This window comes from Nelusetta ayraudi, unplaced genomic scaffold, assembly GCF_046127955.1.
Source record: "Nelusetta ayraudi isolate G7.1 ecotype Tasmania unplaced genomic scaffold, CSIRO-AGI_Nayr_v1 ptg000018l, whole genome shotgun sequence".
Classification (NCBI taxonomy): domain Eukaryota; kingdom Metazoa; phylum Chordata; class Actinopteri; order Tetraodontiformes; family Monacanthidae; genus Nelusetta; species Nelusetta ayraudi.
Genome location: NW_027466068.1, coordinates 1,004,794 through 1,027,017, shown reverse-complemented (window position 1 = coordinate 1,027,017; position 22,224 = coordinate 1,004,794). Strand labels below are relative to the sequence as shown.

The window sequence follows — 22,224 nt, the reverse complement described above, 5'->3', positions numbered from 1 at the left end:
CACTCTTTGTTTTGTTGAAAATGTTTAATAAGAAGCAACAAACATGGCATAGGCACGATGCATGTTTTAGAAAAATATATCTGCAAATGTATCTCCCAGAATAAACTGTACATCCACTGGATACGAGACGTCAGGGGATGGTGGTGCATTCAGGGTCCTGGAGCGCTGGCTGGCTGGCTGGCTGGGGAGGGACGTCCCCGAGGTCCTCGCCGTGTCCCGTGTCCTGTGCCCCCCCCCTCCTCCTCCGACAGGAAGAGGAAGTGACGAGCTGCTGCTAAAAAATATTTCACTGCTTTTTATTCTTGAAGAGCAAAGAAATTTGTTGTCTCGGTCCGATGGGAGTCCCAGAGGTGAACCGCGGCCGTCCCGGAGCTGCCTGAGGTGTTTGTGACGAGGAGTCATGGCGGTGGGAGGGGGAAGGGCCTTGAGGGTGGGGCCCGGTTCAGTATCCGGCGGGGTAGCCGCCCTTGCGCGGATCGGACTCGGCGCACAGCCGCTCGCCCTGCCGCACCACCGCCTGCACCACAGAGGCCGGAGTCCTCAGGAACTCGGTGACGTGGTTCTTCTGGACCAGACCGTCCAGGACGCTCTGCCGCCAGGTCACATGAGAGAGAGAGAGAGAGAGAGAGAGAGAGAGAGAGAGAGAGAGAGAGAGAGAGAGAGAGAGAGAGAGAGAGAGACGGTGGGGTCCAGAGTTGCAGGTAAGTAACTTTTCAGTCAATTTCTTTTTCTGTTCATTTTCTGGATATTTTGTGCAGCATTTTAAAATACCCCCCCCCCTACAGGAGAAACTAGGTTATTACATTAATATGGTAAATATAAAACCGCTTTCTGATGTTTCATTGCATTTTTGCCTGTTAGCATAGCAGCATTAGCATTTAGCTTGAGTTTGCTCTTTCTTTTTCTTTCTGACTATCTGATTCTGTGTCGAGTCATTTTATCCAGCAGCTTCAGCACAGGCTCTTCTGTTTGGTGATTGGCCAACTAGATTAGATTCAACTTTGTCATTGCTCATGTCACAAATACAGAGCAATGAAATGTAACAATGCATCCAACCAGAAGTGCTTCACAGTGAATTGAATAAAAATGTACAGTATATTCACATACTCACGTTATGTGTATATGTATATGAAAATGAATTTTATAAAACTGTTGCCAATAAGTGCAACAATATCTATCTATACTGTCATATGCAAATGCATCCATATGTGTGTATGTATATATATATATATATATATGTATATATGTATGTATACATATATATATATATATATATATATATATATATATATATATATATATATATATATATTCATATATATGTATGTATATATACATACATACATACATATATACATATATATATACATATATATATATATATATATATATATATATATATACATACATATATATATACATACATATATATACATATATATATGTATATATATACATATATATATATATGTATACATATATACATATATATATGTATACATACATATATATATATATATATATATACATACATATATACATATATATATATATGTATACATATATATATATATATATATGTATATATATATATGTATATATATATATGTATATATATATATATATACATATGTGTATATATATATATATATATATACATATATATATATATGAAAATGAATATATGTTTCTATGAAGTGCAGGTAAAAATGAATAATATATAATCATATATACTGCCATTAAATAATGCCGTGTTGGCCCCACCCACCTCCTCGAAGCCCAGCTCCACCATGGTCATGTTGGGGTTGAGCTGGTTGTGGACCCGCGGCTCCGTCACAGCCTTCTTCAGGTCATAGTTGAAGAACAGAGAGTTGAGGATCACCTGGGGACAGGATGGAAGGAAGGAAGGAAGGGTAAGGAGTTTAACCCAGCAGAGGGAGGCCGGCCAGGCTAACGGGGTCAAGGGGTCGGATGGTTTGGCTCACCAGCGCTGTCGCCGTGGTGATCTTGGTGCCGCCGGACGCTCCCACCACCATCTTGACCTGGTTGTGTTTATCGAAGATGATGGTCGGACACATGGATGACAACGGCCTCTTACCTGCAACCAGAGGTAGGCAAAGTATTCTCACTCTGAACTGAAGTAAAAGCAAAAGCACTGATTCAACTCCTTTACTGAAGTAAAAGTAAGAAAGTACAGGTTCTGAAATGTACTCATGTAAAAATTGGAATATTTTCTACATGTTTATTTTTCTCTGAACTGAAAATGTACTGAACAGTGACCCAAATGTGGAGGCACCAATCTCCTGCTTCTAAAATATCATCCACTTTTATACACAACAGCAGTTCAAATAGCTCCACTTTTCCAACAACAACTCAATAACTCATGTTTTTCGAATGTAAGGAGTATAAAGTACTGATATTTGTGTACACATGTAGAGAGTCAGAGTAAAATGTTTTCCAAAATTTTTTCAAAGAATAACTTAAGTAAATTACAGATACCTAAAACAATGTACTTAACTACAGTAACAAAGTATTTGTACTTTCTTACTTCCCACCACTGCCTGCCACAGAGAAGTGTTTCCACTGCCTGAGCCCCTCCCCCCCACCACCCAATCAGCAGCCAGTCACTCAGCTGCAGCCTCACCTGGTTGGATGAAGTTGTTAGGGGAGGGCGGGATTCCGAAGCCGTTAGTCATGTGAGGCGAACTGAAGTCGTCCATCTCGTCGTTGAAGATGATCCCAGTCGACCGAGACATGACCTTGGAGCCGAAACTGAGGAAGTAAAACCGTTTAATTGCAGCCGGAAACTTCAGACTGTTGTCTTGAAACAGTACGTGGTCTGCGATTCATCTGCATTTTACTAAAACAACTTTTGATTTGATTCAAATCAAGAGTGGAAACCCAAACAGGAACCGAAAAGTCTTCACCGCTCACAAGCTCAGAGGAACCAGAACCCTCGTCACACAGTGCGTTTCCACATCCCAACGGGGTGGGCGGGGGGGGGCGACGACACCCACGGAGTCTCTTACTACAGGTTGATGGTGCTAGTCGCCGCCACGGCGCTCCCATCCTCGGCGATGACGGACAGGTGGGCCGTCCCGTGGTCCTCCGGGACAAAGTACTCGGGCTCGTAGTACTTGTCGGGGTGGGTGGTGTTGTCCGTGATCCTGCTACGGATGTTGTCAGCAAAGTAGTCGGAGGTCATGTTGTGGATTAGCTGTTTCGGGGAGCAGAAGGATGGTGAGCTCGAGGTGAGGAGAGAAGGAGAAGGTGTGGACCCATGAGCAAGGTGGCGTATGGTTGCGGTTACATCAGTGATGTTGAGATAGCGCGGGTCGCCCAGCCGGCTCCTCTTGGCGTAGGCGAAGCGGAAAGCCTCCACGATCCGGTGGTAGGTCAGCGTCTTCTGCTCGGCCGTGGAGACGCTGGAGTCGGTGAAGTTGTAGCCTGTTAGACGGGCGGGGGGGACATGGTGGGAGGGGTTACATCCAATCAGGACGCAACATTGATTTGGGTGTTCAGCAGGGAGGGGTGGGGGCAAACTGCGGCCCGTGGAGCTTTTTAATCTGGCCCACCGAGCTTGAAGAAATGATATTAATAGAGTAAGAAGACTGTCGGCTGTATTCCATCCATTCTTCTCTGTCTAAGTTTAGAACCCATTTTGGGCCACGAGTCAAAACGTTTGCCCACCCTGGGTGTAAAGTAGGAGACGTTTTCAGAGTTCCGTCTGCAGAACATCCAGCTTTATTGGGCCCAGGTTGCACCGCGTTTACGTTGTAAAACTCCTCGAATTTGGACTCTGAGAGGACCTGGAAAACCCCACCCCCTCTTTTCCAACCCCGCCCCCTCACCATCCACTATGTTGAGTATGAGCGCCAGCACGGGGCCACTGGAGGGAGCGTCCGGCACGTGCATGATGTACTCGCCCACGTTCAGCTTGAGCGGATTCTCGTTGAGCACTGGCTGGTACCTGCGCAGGTCCTCCAGGCTGATGATGCCCCCTAGAGGCCAGCAACCGGCATTTAGAAGCGATCGTCAAGAGTTGTTTTTTTTTATTTATTCTATGTTTTGCTTTATATTATTTTGGCAGTTGAGGAGTTGAGCACCTGCACCCTGGATGTCCTGGACGATGGTCCTCGCCATGGAGCCATTGTAGAAGACATCGGGACCCTCGTCGGCGATCCTCTGGTAGGTGTCGGCCAACCTCGGGAACCTGACGATGTCGTTTTCCTTCAGGATGTTTCTCTGGGAATCACAAAACACCTCGCTGGAGGATGAAGAGGAGAGAAACCAAAGTGGATAAACCTGACAGGGGGTCAGACTCACTTGCAGAGTCGGCGGAGTCTGACTTAGTGCCCTGTAAAGTGCAAATTGCAAGTGTTTTATTCATCTATCGAGGTCTGTCCCCAGGGGGGGGCCCACCACCCATTTTGAGAAACACTGCGCTTACAGTAACCCTTCAATCACCCTCAATACTTCTGCAGAAACATCGGAACGTTCTCCTGTCGTAAAAAACTAGCTGAAGATGTCAAATGTCAGTAAAGATGGGAAATAACCAAGTACAAATACTTTGTTACTGTACGATTGTCGATTTTTCAGGTACTTGTACTTTCTTTGAGTATTTCTTTTTCTGACAACACAAATCTCTGATTCACTTATTATTGATTCTATTCCTGAGTGAAGGAGTTGAATCAGTACTTTTGCTTTTACCGGCGTCTCCTTTTCACGCAAGCGTCCCTACTTTTAAGTTTAAGCGCAGAGTGTAAAACCCTTTGCCACCCCTGTCCCTCCTCCATTTCCTGTTCCTCACCACAGGGTGGCGTCTCTCTGGATGAAGTCCCGGCTCTTGGCGATGGCGTTGGCCAGGGCCTTGCCCACAGGGAATCCCTCCCTGGCCAGGGCGATGCTGGGCTGGAACAAATCCCTCCACGGCAGCCGGCCGTGCCTCCTGTGCGCCATCTCATAGCCGCGGATCTCGCCGGGGATGGCGATGGACAACCCTCCTGACAGACGGGTTAGTGGGTGAGTGAGTGACGGTGGCGGCGTTGTTGTGTAGCAGGTTGTGCGTCTCTCCTACCTGTGTGTGAGAGGTTAGTGTTGTTCCCAAACATGTCCTCGTTGGCCTTCATGGGCGCCGTCTCCCTGGCATCGATGGTCTCCACCCGGCCTGCAGGGGGCGACGGGAGGTCAACGCATTGCTGCCAACCTATCGGCGGTCGGTCACTCACTCACTCACTCACCTGTGGCGGCGCTGTAAATGACAAAGTAGAGGCCACCGCCGATGCCCATGCTGTGGGCGTTGACCAGGCCGATGCACAGCAGGGCGGCGATGGAGGCGTCCACGGCCGAGCCGTTCTTCTTCAGAATGTCCCTGAGAACAAATTGTTGGCGTGGTAAGCGTAGCTATGCACTCGGAAGGGCTCATTAGCCCCGCCAAGGCGACAAGGCCACTGAGATCTGTTTAAAGCTCCACCCTGAACCAGCCGGTCAGACCGGACCGATCGGCATCCTCTGGTAAAAGAGGGGGCGGAGCTTCCCATGACATGCTAGCACTCCGACCCTCCCGAGCAGCTACACTGCTTAGGTGTAGCTGAAAATCTGAATTCTGTCAGATTTTCTCCCGTCTTGAAAAGCTTCAAATCAACCTGTTCAAGTCTAAACCAACCAATCGGTATTCTCTAAGAAGAAAGAGGCGGAGCTACAGCCAGGATTTGGCTGTGGCAGGAACAGGAAGCTGACCGTGTGGTCAATATGATTGGCACTCTTTCTTTGGAGTCCGCCCACTACCGCCGCTCGTTACCTCAATTGTAGCCCCTATTGAATCCAACTGAACTCTAAATATTTTTACAGTTTGTTTGAGAGGTCCCGCCCCCTTTTCCCAAACCTCTTTCCTGTTTCAGAAACATTCCACATGGTGGAACCCGATTCTTAGCTCTGAACACAAGAACCAAGTTGATTCATGTGTTCAGTGTCGGCTGCCATTGGTGCATCTCAGAGGGCATGTCAGATACTCAGCTAGTTGTTAGCCCATGCTCCATTTGTACCTGAGTTTAGGTGTAAGTGAGTTTAGCTGTGTTGAAGCCAACAACAACAACATATTAATATTTTATACTTTATAAAGCTAACTAACTAAATATACTGCCCATAAATACATTAATAAAAGTGTATAATCAAAGTACAAAAAAAATGATTTGGTTTTCCAACCCTTTGAACGGTTCTCATAAACATATAGCAAAAGTCTCGCTCCCAGTTAGCTGCCATCTTGCGCAGCTATATTTTTCTAGGAAGCCTGGTGTGGACAATCCAGCACCATGACCGTGCATTTCTTAATTAGGGTGAACCCTTGCGACTTTAAATAAACCAACGCAGAAGAAAGTGGACCAGGTAACCAGGTTTGAGTGTGCAGGCCACTGTAGTTTACTGGCAAGCTCACTATTTCTTCTTCAAAATCTACAAATACTACACACATAACCTTTATATAACATATTTTCTTTTTATAAACTTTTTTGTCTTACCTCCCAACTTCCGAGCACTTGCCAGCGTCGGCGGCCACCGCCGCCTTGGAGTAGAAGTGGTCGGAGGGCGGAGGCGTGTTCCTGGCCACCATGCCCATGAAGAGCAGCAGGCTGACGGCGGCCACCAGGATGACGGCCAGACCAGCAATCAGGGACTTCGCAACCATTTTCCTGCAGAGGGGAAAAAGAAGGAAAATCAGGACGGTTCACGGCAGCAGCAGCGACAGCAGCTCCTCCAGGACAGTGGCAGCCACTGGATCCTGCCAGACAGCGGCCAGACGGACTGCCGGGCGCTAATGGGCAGGTGTCCTTCACCACCATGACGTGTTCAGGTGTCACGCAGTGGCGGTTTTGGGGGGATAATGACTGTGTTGTCATTTGTTTTTCTAGAGACACTGACTGTGATTCTAAAAAGAAACTAAAGAACTGATGTTGAATCTTCACCTCAGCTGGTCAGGGGGGCGGAGCTAGGAAATGAAAGTTCAAGTTTAAATAATCGTCAAACTGAAGATTATTTACTATTCTGATTGTTTTTACTTACAACCTGCAGCGCCCCGGAATGAGCAGCAGGTGGCTTCTGTCAATGAGATACACATGAAGTGCCAGATGGTAAAACTGAAACTGTGAAAAATCTATGTGGCCCCCTGGTGGCCAGGGGGAAAACTACAGACATACCACAGAAATGAGATGAGTTTGATTGGAATTTGGTTCCATACATGGGGAAAGTAGTTATTCTTGCCTGTCGTGTGTGTGTGTGTGTGTGTGTGTGTGTGTGTTTTGAGTCAGCAGGTCATCATTTCTGTAGAGAGACGTTGTTGCCGAGTTTTTCAAATGTCTGTTTGTGACTCACTGAGGTCCAGCAGTGAGGATTAACCTGGTTCCATCACACACACACACACACACACAGCTGGAGTATCAGGTTAATAAACAGCTGCAGGAAGGTCGACTCCGGTGTTTCTGGTATGAAGCAGATGTTTGTTGACGCAGGCTCAGGGCGTGTTTGTTTTGTTGCGCAGGGGCCTCTGAGGTGGACGGAGCACCCCCTCCCCCCGCTACCCCGCCGTGTGTACACACTGCCCTCACAGTCGCTACAAATCCAATCTCTGCTGATTTATGGCGAACCTCAGCGAGCATCGGCAGCGTTTCCACGTGTCAGCTGATGGCCAAGCGGCAAATCCAATCACACACACGGCTGAGGAGGTGATGTGTGGGACATCACCTCCCACACAGGGAGGTGACGTCATGTGTTTTTATGTGTGGCTGCAGGCCTCTAATGAAGGGGGGCTTCACACACACACACACTTTGGATGTGTCACACTGTAACGTTGCACTAGCCGCAGTTAGCAGGCGTCTGGCACTGTGGTTTCATGTTTGATGACTATGATTGTTAATTGTGTACAAAGATGGGCAGAGTCACATTAAAGTCAACAGCAATTTAGACCAACAGCAACAGCAACATTCCAAAAATTTGTGAGCAGTTTGTGACGGTGTGACTCCAGGGCTCCTCCCCCTCATCTTAGTCTGTCAACAACTAACTTTGGTCTTTGGTGGCCCCTGCTGGCCTAAAGGTAGAATGGAAGATTTTTGGCCCCTTCGCCTCCTGACTTGAAACAGGAAGCCCCGCCCATCTTTATTTACAAAGCCAAATTCAGTTTGTTACAGGTGGATTGAAAGTGAACGTGGGCGCGGGGCTTATGCAGGCCCTTGATTACATGTATATATATATATATATATATATAAATATATATATATATATATATATATATATATAAATATATATATATATGTATATATATATATATATATATATATATACGTATATATATATATATATATATATATATATATATATATATATACGTATATATATATACGTATATATATATATACGTATATATATATATGTATATATATATATATATATATATATATATATATACGTATATATATATATACGTATATATATATATACGTATATATATATATATATATATATACGTATATATATATATATACGTATATATATATATATATATATATACGTATATATATATATATATACGTATATATATATATACATATATATATATATATACGTACGTATATACGTATATATACGTATATATATATATATATATATATTTATATATATATATATATATATATATATATATACACGTATATATACGTGTATATATATATATACACGTATATATACGTATATATATATATATATATTATATATATATATATATATATATATATATATATATATATATATATATATACGTATATATATTTATATATATATACATATAGAGAGAGAGAGAGAGAGAGAGAGAGAGATATATGTATATATATATATACATATATGTGTGTGTATTTGGGGCCCTCAAAGACACATATGTAGCTCTTTATTGAAATGACTCTTAAAACACTATTTTGCTATTTTATGATTTTCTATTATTAGAATTTCTTCAGGTTCGTCGGGCCACATTAAAATGCTTAACGGGTTGCATAAGGGCCCCGGGCCTTAGATTGCCCACCCCTGCTCTACACTGACTGAGAAGAGGAGGCGGGACCGTAAGAGGAAGCGACAGGTCACGTGATGTCTGCCCAGGATAATAATAATAATAATTTTTTAAAAAAAAAGGCTGATGTTTGTAGGCCGACGTGACGCTGCGTGAGTTGTGTGTCTGTGTTGGCGGAGTAGCTCGACAACACACACACACACACACACACACACACACACACACGGCATCCTGCACGTCCGCGCGCGTACACACATACACGCACACAAACAACCACACGCGCGCGCAGCCCTCTCGCGGTGTCTGGGAGGCGGCCGGACGCTGTGATTGGTCGGCGCTCCACGCTGCACAGACCCAAACAGCAGCAGCAGCATCCGGAGCAGCAGCGACTCCATCCCAGGGACCGAGCCATGGATTAGACCGCGGGGCCGGGGAGCACGCGCGCCCGTGTGTGTGTGTGCTTGTGCGTAAGCGTGCGGTTGTGTGTTTTGTTGCTGTTTGTCTGCTGCTGCTGGTGGTCGTGCAGCCAGACAAACACCTGCGGCTGCTCGTGTCCGCTGCCACCGTCTGAGGCGCAGCGCAGACCGCATTAGGAGCAGACCAGGACCAGCACCAGCACCAGGACCAGGATGGGCTCCAGGCTGAGCCGGCAGAGCAGCCTGGACCAGGACAATTTCTCCAAGAAGCGGCGCAAACTGGCGGATGGAGCCGCGGAGGGCGAGAGGGGGGGCCGCTCCGGAGCAGGAGGAGGGGGAGCGGGAGGGGGAGGGGACTTCCTGTTCGCGCTGATGCTCAAGTCGGACAAGCTGCCCGGCGTCCTGCGACGGAGCAACCACAGTCCGTACGTGCGGCGCGTGGCCTGGATCAAAGAGATCCAGAAGCTGCTGCGGGAGCGACGGATCGAGCAGGCGGGAGAGGTGCTGCGGCTCCTGCGGAAGGTGAGAGGGTGGGGGGGGGGGTGGGCAACAGACGAGGGGGCGCGCGTGTCTGTGGCTCTGATCAATTAGTCGCGCCAGACATGACTAGTGGAGAACCGAACTCAATGAATCATCAATTACTCGTCACTCACGAATTGCGAATTGATATGAAAATATTTGCATGTGTATTTATGTGTGTGTGTGTGTGTGTGTGTGTGTGTGTGTGTGTGTGTGTGTGACGCTGTTGTCGACTTGTGTTGTTAACGTGGAACTACCTTCACCCAGCTCCACACACACGAACAGGCTTCCTGCCGTGGCTCACCTGGGCAGGAGGTCACATGACCAGGTGCTTAAACCTAAAGGAAGTAGTTCCTGCTGACCACTAGGCGTGCTCATGGTGTCCTGAAGGGGGCGTCGCTGCTGGAGACAGTTGTTAACCAGTGCTGTGTCTCAATTCAGGGTCTGCACCCTTGAGACCGAGTGTCCTCCGTCTGAAGGAAGCGTTCTTAGAGTTCCCAGCCTAGAAGGACGGACCAAACCCCGCCTCCCCGGTCACCACTCGGGACGGTCTGGCCTTCGGCGTATTTCCTCGTTTCGTCACCGCCGTTCCCTCCGGCTGGCCAACCCCGGAAGTGACGTTTTTATAGTATCAAGCTAACCATTGGTTCGCCATCTAACGATGCCGTTGAATGTTCAAATAAGTAAAATCCTACGTTAAAAACTGGATACTTTATGTGAAACTTCAATATTTAAATTTATATGTCGTGTCTTTGCCAGTACATGCCGCTAATTTCAGCTGACTTCCCAGGATCCCACAATGCTTTGCAGCAGCACGCAAAGCATCATGGGATACACAAGTAGGCGAAGGATAGTAGCGGTGCATCCTTGGAATCGGCTAAAACGAGTGCGTATATCCGAGTACGCATATTGAGCGTCCTAAGCACCCTTGGGAATTGGGACAAGCCTTCGCGCAGTGCTATGACGCAACTTCCTTTCAAAATGCGTACTTCAAGGATGCAGACCCTGAATTGAGACACAGCACAGGTGTTGGATATCCGGCAGCTTCTTCTTCTTCTTGAACCCCTGATCAGTGTTTTCGTCTCCTCCTGGATGTGTCTGCTGCAGCTCCCCCAGCAGGCCACTCCAGCCTACGGTTGGTGGTAATTAAAGAGAAAGTAGGGCACGTCACCCCCCCCCCCCTCCCCTCCAAGCGCCATCATGTGACCTCTCTTCTCTGAGAGCTTCAGTCAGATCAATGACCCTCCAAACAGGAAGTGAGCTCACTGAGTCTCCTGTCACCTGCCCCCCTCAACACCGCCTGTCAGCTGTTTGCTGTTAATTACTCCTCCCCCCCCCCCACCCCTCTCAGTCAGTGAGCCCAGGAGGGACGACGCCCCTCCCCTTTTATTAGATCATAGTCCCCGTTGAGACGTGTGTGTGTGTGTGTGTGTGTGAGAGAGAGAGAGCTTCAGAGGGAGCCGAGCTGTGGCGCACCGGCTAATGCTGCGCGTGTGTGTGTGCGCGTGTGCGTGCGCGTGTGTGTGTGTGTGTGTGTGTGTGTGTGTGTGTGTGTTTGTGTGTGTGTGTGTGTGTGTGTGTGACAGCGACAGATCTGAACGGCGCCGCTGCGAAGGATCCAAAAGTCGATCACGACTGAAGTCAGACACACAACAGATATTAATACCGCAGACAGACTCAGGCACACGCACGTGTGTGTGTGTGTGTGTGTGTGTGTGTGTGTGAGTGTGAGTCTGCCGGCTCAGCCAGTGCTGCTGGCTCCACCTCCTATGATCTGGTCTGGCTTTGGCGGTGATGAAGGCGGTGAGGGCGGAGCCACAGCATCCTGATCCCCCCACCCCCTCGCCCCCCGACACACACACACGCACGCAGCCTTGTATGCGTTGCCATGCATTTATTTTTCCAGTTTGGCCTTTGTGCGTTCAGTCCTCCCAGCAGCCACCAGGTGGCGGCGTCGGTGTTAGTGAGTCCATCCAGGCCGTGGGGTCGCGACCTTTTCCTCTGTTGTTCTTTTGTTGTTGTTGTTATAATCGCCTCTCACGCAGTGATCATGTGACACCCCCCTCTCCCTCCCTCCCAAACAGGACCTGGGCCTGGAAGGCTCCTCCCTCAACGACATCCTGTACAAGAACGCCGCCTTCCTCAACCTGGTGGACCCCATCTCCCACGAGCTGCTGCTCAGCCTGGCCCGCGAGATGCAGTGTCCCAAGAAGGTCAGAGGTCAAAAGAAAAGACAAAGTGAAAAGTGTGCGACTCGGATCAGTGAGAAGGAAATCTGCCCTCTGTGATGTCACAAAGGGCACCGACGTGACTCCTCCTCTGAGCCCACCTTGCTTGTTCTTCTCCATCAATGCAGGGTGTCAAACAGAGGGCTAAATGAGGCGGTGATGACACTTTGTTTTTTTTTTTCTCCCCGCTGTGCCGTGTGATTGACAGCCTCTCTCCGCCCCCCTCCCCCCCGACCCCCACCCCCTCCTCCGACGCCCCCTGCAGGACGCCGACACCATCAAGTCGTCGGATAAGATCTGCCGCCAGCTCATCTACCACCTGACGCCGCACTCCAAGTGGCTGCGGCAGAGCATGTCGCGACGCAAGTCCCAGGCCTGGTGAGGCCCTGCCCACACACACACACACACACACACACACACACACACACACAAATGAATACACATGCTAATAGCAGAGGAAGGTCCCCCTAAACCACTGAGGCACTCGTTGGTAATGAATGCCAGACTAAACCTTGTAAACCAGTGTGTGTGTGTGTGTGTGTGTGTGTGTGTGGCTTTCATCGACTGGCTCTGATTTTTTAGAACTCGTCTCAGGGTCTTGATGTCCGATGTCATTCTGCTGCTGTAATTCCACCCAGAAGAGAGAGAAAACACACACACACACTGATGTCCTGCTTGGTGACAGCAGCAGCAGCAGCAGTAGCATCTTTAAAACTGGCGTCCAGTCCAAATACTGAATGTCCTTCAACTCGTGGACTCTTCCGGTTGCAGCCACGCCCCCTCTGGCGTGTCCGCAGCCAAACTACTAAACTACCGTTTTTTTTGTTTTTTTGTTAATGCCGCCGGATTATTTATGGCTTTATTATCCGATATTAGCCCTGAGATAGCCCCTTGAGCTAACCTCGCTAATCTCCTTCATCTGGCTAAATAGTTTATTTATTTGGCTTTTTACTGGAAACATTTCCTCTTTCTCATATCTGCTGATGGACGAACCAGGAAGCTGCTGCGTGCCCCCCCGCCCCCCTCACTCTCTCTCTCTCTCGCTTCACTTTTTCTCCCCATCAGCTGTTTGTGTGTGTGACCTCTCAATCACCCCCCCACCCCCCCGGTGCCGGCCACAAACAAAAGTATGGGAACGCTAGCCGCTAGCGCCGACGTAGCAGCGTTTGATTGGACGCCGTGGCACAAAAAGCTGCAGGTCAAACAAGCCGACCTCACTGATGTTTTTTTTTATAGCATAGCAGCTAAGAGCCACGCCGTCAGATCAGCTGATGACGGAGTGACACACACACACACATACACACACACACACACACACACACACACACAGAGTCACACAGAGTCACGACAGACGTCGAACCAGATCGGCAACGCAGTTGCCTGACTTCACCGTAGAAATGGAAAAATAGAGAGAGAGGGAGAGAGAGAGCTGATGTGATGGTCGGACGACCGTTGTGAATATGCACACACACACACACACACACAAACACGCACGCACGCACGTCCTCTCCCTCAGATGACTCGGCAGAAACAGCCCAGCAGCAGCGGCAGCAGCAGCAGCGGTGGTGGGAGGGCAACCAGAAAAACACTTCTGAGCTGCAAACATGCTGGAAAATCTCAAAAATCTGATTTATATTTGTGTGATGTTTTGTTTGTAACTGGGACAAAACGACATCTGCTCAGTTTCTCCTGTTTATTTAACCATCTGAATCAACTGGTCGCATTTCCTAGCCATTCAAATGTAGCCCCAGGCCAGCTAGGAGCTACTAGCTACTAGCCCGTAGGCTAACTGCGTCTTATTTACATCACACTAGGACGCCAGCCGATGCGGCAGGACGCACTGGAGGCTACGCTAATAGCTAATGGAGGTCAAACCTCGGTGCTAAAGTAAAAAACATTGTTTCTGTTCAGGATCTTTCCTGAAGATTACGACACAACAAACTGCTTTAGCCTGCTTTGGTTTTATACTGATTTAGCTTTTGCCTGCTTTAGTGCACTGTAGCTTTAGCCTGTTGTAGCTGCTCTTCTGGGTTTCAGCCTGCTTTAGCTTCAGTCTGCTTTAGCTTTAGCCTTCTTGAGCTTTAGCTTGTTTTGGCTTTGTCCTACTTGAGCTTCATCCTACTTTAGCTTGAGCCTACTTTAGCCTCAGCCTTCTTGAACTTTTGCCTGATTTAGCTTTATGCTACTTAAACTTCAGCCTACTTGAGCTTCATCCTACTTTAGCTTCAGCCTTCTTTACCTTCAGCTTCAGCCTGCTTTAGCCTTATGCTGCTTGAGCTTCAGGTTACTTTAGCTTCAACCTACTTGAGCTTCAGCCTAAATTAGCTATAGCCTACTTTACATTCAGCCTGCTTTAACTCTAGCCTGGTGAAGCTGCTCCTCTGTGATTCATCCACCTTTAGCTTCAACCTCCCTCAGCTTTAGCTGACTTTAGCTTCAGCCTACTCTAGCTTTAGCTTCAGCCTACTCTAGCTTTAGCTTCAGCCTTCTCTACCTTTAGCTCCAGCCTGCTTTAGCTGTAGCTCTAGGCGGCTGTAGCTCCAGTCCGGAGTCTCTCTGGCTCGCTGGGATGTTTTGGCTCCTGTGTTGATTCGAGTTAATCCTCCTCACCGGAGTCTCTCCTATTGCACAGGAAACACGTCGGCGCCGCTGCCTGCTCGCTTCCTGTCCTAACGCCTCCCCCTCCATTGTTTCTCTCTCCCCTCCCCCAACCACCAGTCTGAAGACCACGCTTCAGAAGAAGCAGTCCAGCGACTCTGTGGACCTGTCAGGCATTGCGCTGTCGTCCCGGGACCTGCGCCAGGTGGCCTTCTACCTGCGCAGCCAGCGGGACAGCGTGGCGGCGGTGGACGTGAGCTTCACCGAGCTGCAGGACGACGGGCTGCGGCTGCTGCTGCCGCCGCTGGCCGCCATGCCCAAGCTCAGCGCGCTGGCGCTCAACGGCAACCGGCTGACACTGGCCATTCTCAAGGACCTGAGCGAGACGCTCAAGGACCCCAAGATGTTCTGCAGCCTGGCGTGGGTGGACCTGGGCAACAACGTGGACATCTTCACCATGCCGCAGCCCCTCCTGGTGGCGCTGCGCCGCCGCTGCAGCCTGAAGAGCAGCCTGCCCACCATCTACGAGTACACGGAGGGCCAGCCGCTCTTCTACCACCTGGAGACCTCCATCGAGGAGCCCAGCCACTACGAGGAGGAGGAGGAGGAGGGGGAGGGGGAGGGGCAGAGCGAGGTCTGGGCGTCCTACTGCCACAGGTGAAGGGCCGCCCACCCCCCCCCCCACACCCCACCCCATCCCCGGCCCCCCCTTGGTCGGATCCTCGCTCAACTCTCACTGGTCACCTCCTCCTCTTCCTCCTCTTTCTCCTCCTCCTCCTCCTCCTCCTCCTCTTCACCCTCCTGGCACAGCCTGACACCCCCACCTCCCCACCATAACCATCTCTGAGCCCCCCCCCAGACCCCCCCCCGGCGGTGGACTTACTGTGTTGGTGGATGGAGCTCTGGGGGAGCGGCTGCCGTGTCATTGGAGGGGGGGCTGCAAGCGTTCCTGAGGCCGGCTTTCTCTCTCGCTCTCCCTCGCCGTCTCTCTCTCTCTCTCTCCGAGTCTCGTCTCGTCTCGGCCACTTCCTGTTCCCCGGCCCAGTCCCGAGGAGCTCCGATCAGTGGCTCGGCGGCGGGCGGAGCGGCATCCCGGCGGCGGCGGCGACTGAACTGCTTTTGGGAAGCAGAGGCTTGAACGGCAGCGTCTGCTGCTGCTGCTGCTGGGTGGTGGTGGTGGTGGGAGGGGACGGGGGCGAAGGGGGCGTGGCGTCCTCCAGGAACCCGGGCTCGGGGCGTGGCCGAGCTCCCACGCCGGCCGTGTGTTCTCTGCTAATCTCCCAAAACAAAAGCCGGGACGCAGGTTGAACAGAGCGGCGAGCCAGGCGGCCGTCACGTGGCGGCGGTAAAACTGCTAGCACCGGACTTTTTTTTTTTTTCTTTCCCTGCGACCTCACCCACAGCCCCCCCCTACCCAGAATGCCCCTGTGCTGCACCGATGGCGGCCGTGCTGCTGAGCTTCCACGCGTTTTGTTTCTTTTGTTTCGTGCAGATCTTACAAGGTGAGAGTGGCCTGGTGGGCGTGGCTTGATGGACGCCATCGCCGTGGCTTTGTGTCGTGTTTGTGTTCCACGTAGCGTCGTGTCGCACTCTGTGATATCTAACCGCTGTCGTCCGTGTAACCAGTTGTCCACTTCCTGTTGTGAGTCTTTGTGTGTTTCTGTGTTTTGTTGTCCGTCCCGTCGCTGTTTTTTATCAAAGGGGGAGGGGTTAAAAAAACAAAACAAAAACACTACGGTGGAGCCCCTCAACTTCCTGTCTGGCGCTCGTCTCGTCTTTTATTCTGTTTTTCCTTGTGAGCGACGTCCAAACTGCCAATAAAAGAGAAGAAGCAGAACAACGTCTGGGCTCGTTTGATTGGGTCTGCCTGACCTCGGCGGGGCTCGTTTCCCATCATCCTCCGCTGCTGCTGTCACACATGATAATGTGGCCTTTTCAACAGGTGGCCGCCGCGAGGTCAGAACTCAGTGTGATTGCAACGCGACCTTTTCCTCGGCTGCCTTCTGATTTTATTCATTTTGAACAAGAAAGAAAACAAACAAAAAGCCGCCCCGCAGCGCAGCCAATCTGAAGAACTGCAGCAAATCCAACATTCATTGATAATTAATTAATGGACGACAACATTCTGAGACAGAAAGTCCTAACTGGCAACGCAGAGATGTGGAGGCGCCGTCATGCTAACAGTGTCAGAGCAGGTCAGACCACAGACTGTCTGAGCTAATGTAGCCATATGCTAATCTGCTCATTAAAAGCTGTGTTGACTTCCCACACGTCAAGCATGATTTTCCCACATTGACTTGGTGTTTTAATTCTCACTGAATGAGTTTGTGGTTGCTAGCTTAGCATCAAACTGCAGTGCAGGGCTCAGGCTATTTACTGCCGCGCAAATTTGAGTCATGTGGACACCCTTTGTTCACCCCTGCTGACTGTGTTTTGTCCCTTCGGGCCTCCTGTAGAACCAGGAAGTGATTCAGCGACTGATACAACAACAATGAGGCTACATCCACACATATAGAGATATTTAATAATAAACAATCTTCATATACGTTAAATTCCCCTCTACAGCAGAGGTGTTTATGATTCTCTTTCAGTCCAACAAGGCCGAATGAAGCACCACAGAAGAAGAGAGCAAGTAAACCCCCCCCAGCCCCCCCAAAAAAAGTCTGCTGCAAAAGAGGATGCAATAAAATCAAGAAACAGATGAAATCATTTAGACAATTTAAAACCAAAATCTCTTCCTCTTTCCTCTTTTTCATCCTCAGCAAACAGAAAATCAGGCAGGTGCATAAAAAACTGTTTTCAAAATTATTTAACATGTGATGATGCCTAAAATGATTAACAACGGGAATTTTCTGGCACTAGCTAGTGGTTAGCTAGCTAAGAAAACATGAGGAGTGTTGACTTGTGTTAGCTGCGGGTGTCTGTTGAGTGACCAGAGGTGTAATTCCACAACCCGACCACCGGGTGTGCTGCAAAAATTAAGCCAATTATTGGAAATTTGTTCAAATTGAACGCACCGTTGAGCGTTTCCACCCTACGACAGTTATGTCGACGTTAACATTAAGACTGAGTGGTGCACACTGACCCAGTGTCAGTCTAGCACTACAACAGCAGAGGGCGCTGTTACTGTTATTATTAAGCTGAGTGGAAAATACCTGCTAACTCGCAGCTAGCAGCAGCAGAAACAGCTTCGAACCGGTCAGGTTGTGGCAACTATTTACAGAGCAGCTGAATGTCCCTTCCACTTCCTGTGGTCTGTCGGCCAGAAGGGGCCCCGTCACTCCCCACACGGCAGGACAAACACCATCTGTCGCCACTCCGGGGCCAACGGCGCCTCAGTAGCCGGCCGGTTGGCCCATTTTCCTGGCGTCAGATACGGCGCAGATGCAGCCGTTCTTCTTGCTGACAGCGTTGACCACGTTGAAGAACCTCACTGCCTCTTCACGCTGGTGACCCATGGCGACCAGAGCCTGCAGCACATCCTGGAGGGGCCAGACGAAGAAGAAGAAGAGTCTTAGCAAAGGTGAGGCCTCATCCTGGACGGTTGTTTGTATGTTTTGTCGTTGTCATGCACCTCGTCGAAACCCGGTTCACCTTTGATAACCGTCCTCCCGTCCACAAACAAGATGGGAGCGGCTATGGCATCCGGCAGACTCTTCCCAAACCACAGGTAGTTCATCAGCGCCTGGAAGAGGCAGAAGCAGGAAGATTGCCACCTCAAACCAGAGTCAACTGGCCAGACAGACAACGAGACAGAGGAGGGCGCTACCGTTAACGCACCGAAGCGAATCCGCCCGTGATGAAGCTCCCTCCGGACGCTCCAATCACCAGAGTCTCCCAGTCAGACTTGAGGATGGCAGGAGACGTTAAGGAGGGCGGCCGCTCACCTGGGTACACCACAGGAATCATCCGTGAGTCCCTCCTGTCTGCTACAACAAAATAAACACCAAACATAGAGTGGAAGCACAGGAACTACCGTGTCTGTGAAGGTTCTTAGTCGACCGGATTGCCGTAGTACTTGAATTTTCAGTTGAGGCAACTGGACTGGTTTTGGTACCTTGAAAACGTTTCGCCACTTACTAACAGGGCGGGGCTAACCCCCTTTACGACCGCCTCCAGGAGGCCATCTTGGTGTTTAGAAACGCAGGACTCTCCAAACCATTGTTTCCGACGATGACGATCGCCGTCTTCAAGACACCAAAACCAGTTCAGTCACTTCGACAAGGAAGTCTTCGAGTACTCAGACAGCACTGTTTTAGAATTTAGCTCGATTGCTGCAATTAGCACTGCTTCAGCTTTAGCAAAGTGGTAAAAATTCCCAACTATCACATTTCACATCACAGTTTCAATGTTCTGCTTTTGTAGTTTTATTCTCTAACGGGACAAATGAAGAGAACTTTGAAGCAGGCTGTTGCCTTGCAACCAGATCTTGGCCATGCAAGAAAATAAAATAAAATGAAAGGATTGAAAGGTGGAATTCTGCCGCCATCACCGTGGTTGATCTCTCGGACCCGGTGGCAGAAGTCAGCCAACTGGTTGTTGAGGAGGATGCCGGTCCTTTGCGAGTAAACCCTGGACCCGAATCTGCAGGATCAAGAGATCCCCGTCAACCCCGAAGACAAAACTCCAAGCCCTCCCTCGACAGTAACACACACAAACACACACACATGTGGTTGATGGTGCTGGTGATGGAGGCGGCTGAGCCATCCTCGGCCAGCACCGACACGTGAGTGGTGCCCACGGTGTCCAGCTGTGAGCTGATGTTGTAGAATTTGCGTTTGTTGGTGTGGTCGCTGCTGATCAGACTGCGCAGGTGGTCGGCGAAGGCGTCCTCGCTGAGCTTCTTGAGCTGAGAGTGAGAGAAGATGGAGGGAGGAGAAGCCAAGAGGACAAGAGAGAGGACGGTGAAGTCCAGGATGCAGAGGGTTTTCATTGAGGACAAGGTAACAAAAACCATGCAACAGGGGGGTTTGACTGACGTCCGCTGTGGTGAACTTCATGTCTCGGACATGATGCTTGGCTGCCGTGGAGAACTTGAGAGCTTCCGCCAACCGATGGTACGTCAGGACCTTCTGGTCGGCGTCCAGGGCTGATGGGGTCATGTTGTACCCTGGGTAGAAAACCATTCGGTCAGCCACCAGAAAGGCAGGTAGAAAGTCAGACCCCTGGCCTTGAACGTGACACCCACCAACCTTTGAGGATGTTGAGGACCAGGCCGAGGAGAACACCCCCTGTGGGCGGCGGAGGTAAGTACATCTTGTAGTCCCCCAAAGAGATGGTCCAGGGATCGGTCACCTCCACCTGGTACGAGTGCAGGTCCTCCATGGTGATGGTCCCTCCTGGAGGTTAGACACATTAAGACACTGAGACAGACCTCCGTCGCACCAAGTGCCTGACCAATCGGCCGGGACTCCTCCCACCTTCCTCCTGGATGTCCCGGATCAGATCCTCTCCGACCCTCCCCTTGTACAGGGCGTCGGCCCCGCCGGCGGCGATCTCCTCCAGCGTGTCAGCCAGCTTCTCGTACTTGACGATGTCGCCGGCCTGAAGCTGGTTCCCCTTCTCATCGGAGAAGAACTTCCTGGAGGACAGCAGATGGAGGAGGACAGAAGGTGGAGGAGGAGGACAGGATCAGCATCAGGAGGACTACTGTCACAGCTGAGCGCCACCGCCACCGGCGTGGCCTTCTTACCATAGCGCCTTGTCCTCGCTGGAGTTGATGTAATTCTCCATGGCCAAGTAGCGGGCCATGATGGGCCGGATGGCGACGCCCTCCCGGGCCAGCTGTATGGTGGGCTGGAAGAGGGAAGCCCAGGGCAGCTTCCCGTAGCGGCGGTGGGCCTCCTCATAGCCCCGGATCTCACCTGGGACGGCGATCCACTTGGTCCCTGGAGGAGGAGCAGAGGTTTCATCCACCAGGAGGGGGAAACTTTGGCTAACAATTATTAGCTGTGTGTGTGTGTGTGTGTGTGTGTGTGTGTGTGTGTGTGTGTGTGTGTGTGTGTGTGGTCTTTTCATACCTGCCATCCGTCGAAAGGACTTGGGGCATTCGTCCAGCAGGTTGGGCTTGAAGTTGAGGGGCGTGGTCTCTCTGGCGTTGATGACCTTCACGTCGCCTGTGTGGGAGGAGCCACGTTTACTGACGGGTCGTCAGCAAGAGTGGGGAGGGGAGGGGCGTGGCTTGTGACGGGTCAGCCTCACCTGAGCTGTCCATCACAGTGATGACGGTGCCGCCCCCCAGGCTCAGGCTCTGCACGTTCAGCAGGGAGGTGCACAGCAGCGCGGCGATGGCGCCATCTACCGCCGAGCCGCCGCTCTGCAGCATGTCCCTAAGACGGGTGAAACTTTCTCATTAAAGGTAAAATCAATAATAATGTACAGGTACTACCCGAAAAATTAGAATATCAAGTCTAAGTTGTTTTATTTGGGCAATTTAACATAAAACAGGAAAGCAACACATTTTATTGAGCCATTACACGCAAATTGACATCTCAAGCAGTTCCTTGTTGTAACTTTGCTGATTAAGATTTTCAGCTGATTAAAACCACAAACCCACAAACTCAGAAAGTTTGAGGGTTTTTTTTTTAAGCTGCAAGACCTGATCAGCTCAAAACTTGAAATATATTGATTTGCATATTATTCCTTTATATAATATGTCACATTTGCCTTTTAAGTTTAATTGCAGAAATACAACAACCTTTTCAGGATATTCTAATTTTCTGGGCAGTACTGTATATTAATGACACATTTACATTGAAATTCATTCTTCATTCATTGTTATTTCATCATTCTATAGAATCTTCATACAGCTTCCCTCAGGCCAGACTGAAAGACAGACGTGACTTTATTTAACAAAGAAGGAGAAGAAGAAGAAGACCTTTATTAATCCCACAGTGGGGAAATTTGGAAAATTCCAGCAGAAAAAACGATATAGTGCAAAAACATCCAGATTTATATTACATGACTTTTATTGCAAAAAAAAGGTGAAATTATTTGTCTCTTAGATATTTTTTATTAACACACCTCAACTCACCCTCTGTCTCAGCTTTTTAAATTTAGTTTGAAATTATTCATTTTCGGGGAAAAAAAAACAGACTGGCGCAGAATCTCTTTATGAATAATAATGAATTTACAGTTTGCTCTTCCCGTCTCTCTCTTGACCCCTCCACCACCACCACCAGCTCTTCCAGGCCTCACTCACCGTCCGATCTTGGAGCAGGTGTCCGTGTCCGCGGCCACGGCGCCGTGCCTGAATTCTGCGTCCAGACAGTTGGGTTCAACCAGAACCATCACGCACCAGCCGACCAGGAGCGCACACAGCGAGGTCACAGCCACCTTCAGCCCGAGCATCATAGCAACACACACACTGTCGCACACACACTGTCACACACACACTGACTCACACACTGTTTCACAC

General features: G+C 49.6%; 3 protein-coding genes across 5 annotated transcripts; 1 reads left to right on the top strand and 2 right to left on the bottom strand.

Annotated features, from left to right (window-relative positions):
* Positions 1-9: 9 nt before the first annotated feature.
* Positions 10-15,946, bottom strand: ggt1a (gamma-glutamyltransferase 1a). The gene is made up of 13 exons (XM_076025630.1): positions 15,691-15,946; positions 6,516-6,686; positions 5,241-5,371; positions 5,078-5,167; positions 4,811-5,003; positions 4,107-4,267; positions 3,852-4,001; positions 3,311-3,447; positions 3,030-3,217; positions 2,645-2,772; positions 1,986-2,098; positions 1,769-1,882; positions 10-589 (listed from the first exon to the last, which is right to left on the bottom strand). The coding sequence occupies exons 2-13, from the start codon at positions 6,680-6,682 to the stop codon at positions 443-445; spliced, it is 1,719 nt and encodes a 572-aa protein (XP_075881745.1). The 5' UTR covers positions 6,683-6,686; positions 15,691-15,946; the 3' UTR covers positions 10-442.
* On the top strand, positions 9,438-15,772 carry lrrc75ba (leucine rich repeat containing 75Ba). Its single transcript, XM_076025632.1, has 4 exons — positions 9,438-9,984; positions 12,066-12,194; positions 12,475-12,587; positions 14,928-15,772. Exons 1-4 carry the CDS (start codon positions 9,676-9,678, stop codon positions 15,466-15,468), a joined length of 1,092 nt encoding a protein of 363 aa, XP_075881747.1. The 5' UTR covers positions 9,438-9,675; the 3' UTR covers positions 15,469-15,772.
* Positions 15,947-17,408: 1,462 nt separating the features above from the next.
* ggt5a (gamma-glutamyltransferase 5a) lies at positions 17,409-22,201 on the bottom strand. Of its 3 annotated transcripts, none has more exons than XM_076025620.1 (12): positions 22,009-22,201; positions 21,009-21,136; positions 20,828-20,923; positions 20,500-20,695; positions 20,228-20,388; positions 20,000-20,146; positions 19,787-19,917; positions 19,475-19,656; positions 19,300-19,391; positions 18,588-18,736; positions 18,382-18,492; positions 17,409-18,289 (listed from the first exon to the last, which is right to left on the bottom strand). In XM_076025620.1, the coding sequence occupies exons 1-12, from the start codon at positions 22,158-22,160 to the stop codon at positions 18,143-18,145; spliced, it is 1,692 nt and encodes a 563-aa protein (XP_075881735.1). In that variant the 5' UTR covers positions 22,161-22,201; the 3' UTR covers positions 17,409-18,142. The 3 variants fall into 3 exon arrangements, with proteins under 3 accessions (XP_075881735.1, XP_075881736.1, XP_075881737.1); XM_076025621.1 differs by having other exon boundaries at positions 18,588-18,733; XM_076025622.1 differs by having other exon boundaries at positions 18,588-18,694.
* Positions 22,202-22,224: the final 23 nt, after the last annotated feature.

What these genes read in the sequence shown, in the direction of transcription:
- ggt1a (XM_076025630.1), bottom strand. Translation starts at nt 6,682, where the DNA reads ATGGTTGCGAAGTCCCTGATTGCTGGTCTGGCCGTCATCCTGGTGGCC. An exon ending in CCAGGACATCCAGGGTGCAG is followed by an intron (nt 4,002 to 4,106) that starts GTGCTCAACTCC and finishes GCTGGCCTCTAG; the next exon opens with GGGGCATCATCAGCCTGGAG. An exon ending in GCTATCTCAACATCACTGAT is followed by an intron (nt 3,218 to 3,310) that starts GTAACCGCAACC and finishes TCCCCGAAACAG; the next exon opens with CTAATCCACAACATGACCTC.
- lrrc75ba (XM_076025632.1), top strand. Translation starts at nt 9,676, where the DNA reads ATGGGCTCCAGGCTGAGCCGGCAGAGCAGCCTGGACCAGGACAATTTC. An exon ending in TGCTGCGGCTCCTGCGGAAG is followed by an intron (nt 9,985 to 12,065) that starts GTGAGAGGGTGG and finishes CCTCCCAAACAG; the next exon opens with GACCTGGGCCTGGAAGGCTC. An exon ending in AGATGCAGTGTCCCAAGAAG is followed by an intron (nt 12,195 to 12,474) that starts GTCAGAGGTCAA and finishes CGCCCCCTGCAG; the next exon opens with GACGCCGACACCATCAAGTC.
- ggt5a (XM_076025620.1), bottom strand. Translation starts at nt 22,160, where the DNA reads ATGATGCTCGGGCTGAAGGTGGCTGTGACCTCGCTGTGTGCGCTCCTG. An exon ending in GGTCCTCAACATCCTCAAAG is followed by an intron (nt 19,918 to 19,999) that starts GTTGGTGGGTGT and finishes TTTTCTACCCAG; the next exon opens with GGTACAACATGACCCCATCA. An exon ending in TGAAGTTCACCACAGCGGAC is followed by an intron (nt 19,657 to 19,786) that starts GTCAGTCAAACC and finishes TCTCACTCTCAG; the next exon opens with CTCAAGAAGCTCAGCGAGGA.